Here is a 5,175-nt window from a genome sequence, read left to right on the forward strand (position 1 = left end):
CACTCATATCGGGGTTAGGGTTGCAAACAGGCGGACAATTTCTGGTAAATTTGTGGAAACATTGCAGGTGTTTTTTTTTTTTTAACTTTAGGAAAATTTTGAAAATTTTTGGAAAGTTTCAGGAAATTTACCAGAAATGGTTTGCCCCTTTGCAACCCTAATTGGGGTTGATGTAATTGATTAATAGATGCATAAGAAGTTTGACCTCTCCATCCTCCCAAACTACTTATATATCTGTATTAGGGGTGTAACGGTACATGTATTCGTACCGAAAATGTTTGGTACAGGTCTTTTAGAAGAAATGATAAAATTTTTTCAGGAAATTCAGACAAATTAATTTAGTTTTGGTGCTCTTTGATGAGGCGTGATATATCGCTGTATAAATTACTCAGTTCTTGTGTGCAACAAGTTATGACAGCCACTTTGTAAATGATTATATTTCAACAACAAATATAAATTGCATAATATAAAAGGTAATTTAAAAACTGCATTGAGTGCAATGTACATGTTTGCATACAATTTTTTTTTTTTTTTTGAGTGTTGATTATTATAGTTAAAAATAAATAGTAAATACATTTAAGTCTGGGCTCTCTTGTTAATTGTAATTGTAATCTTCTTAATAGTAATATAAAAGGGCTACTTATAGTTTAGAGCAGAAGCTGAGGTATTTTATAGATGTTTTAAAAATATATTTTATTAGGTAGATTTAAAGAATTTTTATTATAATTGAATTTATTTAAAGAAAGAGCAATTTGTTCAGTAAAACATTGTTTAATTAAAAAAATATATATGTTTAGTATTTTTTCCTCCTGCTTTAGCGAAACCATACCGAACTGTGATGTCAAAACCGAGGTACAGTACGTACAGAACCGTCATGTTTGTGTACCGTTACTCCCCTAATCTGTATGTCTGAATATTTTAAAATTGCATTTTAAAGAGTGTCGATTAATATTGTAAATCACATTTGTGAATTGACAACATCCTTAATGATGCTTCACTGGAGTTCATTTAATCACTGAAATTAATACTAAAATAAGCAATATTTCAAAAATTTTATGCAAAGTTTGCAGTTTTAGTTGCTTTTGTTCGTGGCTTAAAATATTAAAACTTAATTTTAAAAATAGATTTTGTACATGCATATAGGGAAAAGTAAATTGGAAAAATACTTCTACTATAAATATAATTTTTATTAATTATAAATGTTTATTATTGTTTTATTATTGTTGCTTAGAAAAAAATAAAAATAAAAAACGGCTCACATATGCGCTCTAAAAAATGCTGGGTTGTTTCAATCCAACTTTGGGTCAAATGTGGACTAACCCAACTGCTGTGTTAAATTTTGAAATTATATTTTTAACCCAAAAGTTTGGTTAGTCCATATTTAACCCAAAGTTGGGTAGATACAACCCAGCATTTTTTCTACACACACATATGCCTTAATCCTGGTTTCAGAATGTCAACTTTATTTCTATAGCGCTTCATGCAAAGAACAGATTGTTTCAAAGCAGCTTCACAGTAATAAACAGGAAAACAACAATCACTGATCTTCAAATGTTTCACACAGAATGTGTGTGTGTGTGTGTTCAGGGGTGTTTGGTAGGGTTTGATTGTGCACATGCCGTAGGAAACGCAGAAATGCGACTTCACGACTGGAATGTGGATTTTGCGTGCTGGTGCTCTTATAAGGTCAGTGTCCGTGTTGTGTTATGTTCATTAATTCATTTTTATTTATTGTTGTTTTATATTTATGGCATTAGTGTTGAATATGTGGTGCATCATTGTTAGTGGTGATTAGTGTGTGTTTTATTCAGTATGTGAACTCAGGGGCCGGTGGTCTGGCTGGAGCTTATATACATGAGAAACACGCTCTTAGCGTCAAACCCACGTGAGTATCACACACACGCTCTTTAACACGCTTACAGATAAAATAAAGCTCATGAGATGCTCATGCAGTGTGTGTGTGTGTGTGTGAGTCAGTCTGACGGGCTGGTGGGGACACAACCTGAAGACCAGATTCCTCATGAACAACGGTATAAGAATTATGTCACTGACACAAACATTATTGTGATCACTGTAAGTTTTGTGGGATTGTGAGAGCTCATGGCCTGCTCTCTGCTGACATCCTGTGGACACAAATGTAGTTGCATTACACTCTGTAAAGCAGCTTTATATGTTGTAGATGCTTTTATTTATAGACTTTTGTCAAAAGTCAGTCCCAGTATATCTGCAATATATAAAAAAAATATATATATATTTAAAAAAATAACTTGAATGTTCATGGATGACTTGAATATTCCTGCAGAAATGAAGCTTCAGCCTGGTGTTAATGGATTCCGTCTGTCCAATCAGCCCATCTTACTGGTGTGTCCACTACAGGCCAGTCTAGAGGTCAGACATCACAAAGCACTCATAAAAACATACTGGCAACCATCTAACGACATACCGACAACTGTCATACAACATACTGATAACCATCATACAACATATTTGCAACCTGCATACAACATACCGACAACCTTCGTACGACATACTGACAACCATTATACAACATGCTGAAAGCCATCTTACAACATACTGACAGCAACATATTGATAACCATCATACAACATACTGACGATGTACTGATAACAATCATACAACATATTTTCAACCTTCGTACAACATACTAATAACCATTTTAAAACATACTGACAACCTTCATACAACATACTGACAACCATCGTGCAACACACTGACAACCATCGTGCAACATAACGACAACCTTCATACAACATACTGCCAACTGTTGTACAACATACTAACAACCATTTTACAACATACTGACAACCTTCGTGCAACATACTAACAACCATCGTGCAACATACCAACAACCATCGTACAACATAACAACAATCTTTGTACAAAATAACTACAACCTTCATACAGCATACAAACAACCATCGTACAACATACCGACAACCTTCATACAACATAACGACAACCTTCGTACAACATAACGACAACCTTCGTACAACATAACGACAACCTTCGTACAACATACCGACAACCTTCGTACAACATACCGACAACCTTCGTACAACATACCGACAACCTTCGTACAACATACCGACAACCTTCGTACAACATACCGACAACCTTCGTACAACATACCGACAACCTTCGTACAACATACCGACAACCTTCGTACAACATACCGACAACCTTCGTACAACATAACGACAACCTTCGTACAACATAACGACAACCTTCGTACAACATAACTGCAACCTTCGTACAACATACTGACAACCATCGTACAACATACTAACAACCATCGTACAACATACCGACAACCTTTGAACAACATAATGACAACCATCGTACAACATAACTACAACCTTCGTACAACATAACTGCAACCTTCGTACAACATACTAACAACCATCGTACGACATACCGACAACCTTTGAACAACATAACGACAGCCTTCGTACAACATTTTGAATTAATCTTAATTCATGTAGGTGAATATATTGTCTCATTCTTTTTTCTGTGTTGATGCACTGAGTTTCTGGTGTCCAGATTTTTAACCGGACGAGCATGAAGGATCTGAGGAGGAAGTCTGTGCTGCTGACGGGGTATCTGGAGTATCTGATCAGACATCACTACAGCAAAGACCCGTCAGACCCCGACAAACCCTCTGTCCACATCATCATGCCCTCTGACCCCGAGCAGAGAGGCTGTCAGCTGTCTCTGTGCTTCTCTCGTCCAATCAGAGCCGTGTTTCAGGAGCTGCAAAAGAGAGGAGTCGCCGTACGTTCCGCTTTTATTTTTGTGAACATTCTGTCATCATTTAAGGTCTTTGCACACTGTATCTGAAATTTTTGTATGCGTGTTTTCGTATTCATTATCATCACGCACAGAAACCTTGCACACTGTGTCAAAATGCTTGCTACGGATGTGAAAAACGCAGAAAATCTAACCCAATCCGAATTTTTTTATGACGGACTAAAGTTTCGGAGGCTGTGTGTAAATGTGATTGACACAATGTGAGGTCGTATTTATTTTTTAATATGCGAAAATTTCGGACTCAAGGTCTTTGCAGACTGAGTACAAAATTTCCGTATACCTTTTTTTCGTATTCGTCATCTTAAAAATTTGTCACACACATAAACCTTGCACACTGAGTCCGATGCGTATTAATTAATCAGTTGCGAAAATAGTCACAAAATAATACAAAATGAAGTCTTGTGAGGATGATTTTGTTGTCCTCTCTTGGATGGACCCAATATTTCCAAAAATTTCTTTTTTTCTTTTAAAGAGGAAATATTGGGTCCATCCAATACTGAGACTGTGTAGAGAGAAAGGAGAGTTCCACCTCTTTATCAAGGAGCTGCAGGATTAACCCGATCGATTCAAAGTTTATATTTATATTTATATTCCGTCTCTTTGTATTCCACACTTTGTTTGTCATACAGTGCTTTGTGCTGCGAGACGAAGTGAATCAACTTGTCAGATGCCATTCTGGATTTTGGCATTCGCTTGTACGGTGGCTCTGAATGGTCAAAACACCTCTCAACATGCTTGCTACGGATGTGAAAAACGCAAAAAATCGAACCCGATCCGAATTGATTGATCAGGACGAAAGTTTCGGAGGCAGCGTGTAAACGTGAGGTCGTATTTATTTTTTTAACGTGTGAAAATTTCGGCTAAGAATTTCGGACTCCGTGTGCAATGGCCTTTACTCTCCCTCATGTCGTTCCAAACCACTATGACTTTCATTCATCTTTGAAGCACAAATTAAAATACTTTTAATAAATCCTGAGAAGTTTCTCTCCCTCCATTAAAAGTCCAGGTAACCAAAACCTTGAAGATCCAAAAAGATCATAAAGACCTCATGAAACTAATCCATCAGAACTGAGCGGTTTAAATCCGTCTTGTGTAGAGATAAGATTGCTTTTTATGATGAACATTTAATTTAACCTTCTATTCCCATACAAACACACATAGAGCAAATCACATATGGAAAACATAAGAGCTCATTGGTTCTCACGCAGATACAACATACCGACAACTATCGTACTACATCATGCATATGTATGTTTACTATATCCATGCATATGTGTTGATCAGTGCTTTAAAGGGGTCATATGATGCGATTTCATGTTTTCCTTTCTCTTTGGAGTGTTACAAGCT

General features: G+C 36.4%; 1 protein-coding gene across 1 annotated transcript in view; it reads left to right on the forward strand.

The window, feature by feature from the left end:
• LOC107706688 (kynureninase-like) overlaps positions 1 to 5,175 on the forward strand; it is an 8,237-nt gene that overhangs the window by 2,389 nt on the left and 673 nt on the right. The window contains exons 8-12 of the mRNA XM_016510487.1: positions 1,588 to 1,686; positions 1,812 to 1,885; positions 1,978 to 2,030; positions 2,303 to 2,388; positions 3,562 to 3,792. Of these exons, the coding sequence (XP_016365973.1) occupies positions 1,588 to 1,686; positions 1,812 to 1,885; positions 1,978 to 2,030; positions 2,303 to 2,388; positions 3,562 to 3,792 (543 nt within the window). The remainder of the gene's footprint in view (positions 1 to 1,587; positions 1,687 to 1,811; positions 1,886 to 1,977; positions 2,031 to 2,302; positions 2,389 to 3,561; positions 3,793 to 5,175) is intronic.

This window comes from Sinocyclocheilus rhinocerous, unplaced genomic scaffold (assembly GCF_001515625.1).
Source record: "Sinocyclocheilus rhinocerous isolate Xijiao unplaced genomic scaffold, SAMN03320098_v1.1 scaffold1814, whole genome shotgun sequence".
NCBI classification, from domain to species: domain Eukaryota; kingdom Metazoa; phylum Chordata; class Actinopteri; order Cypriniformes; family Cyprinidae; genus Sinocyclocheilus; species Sinocyclocheilus rhinocerous.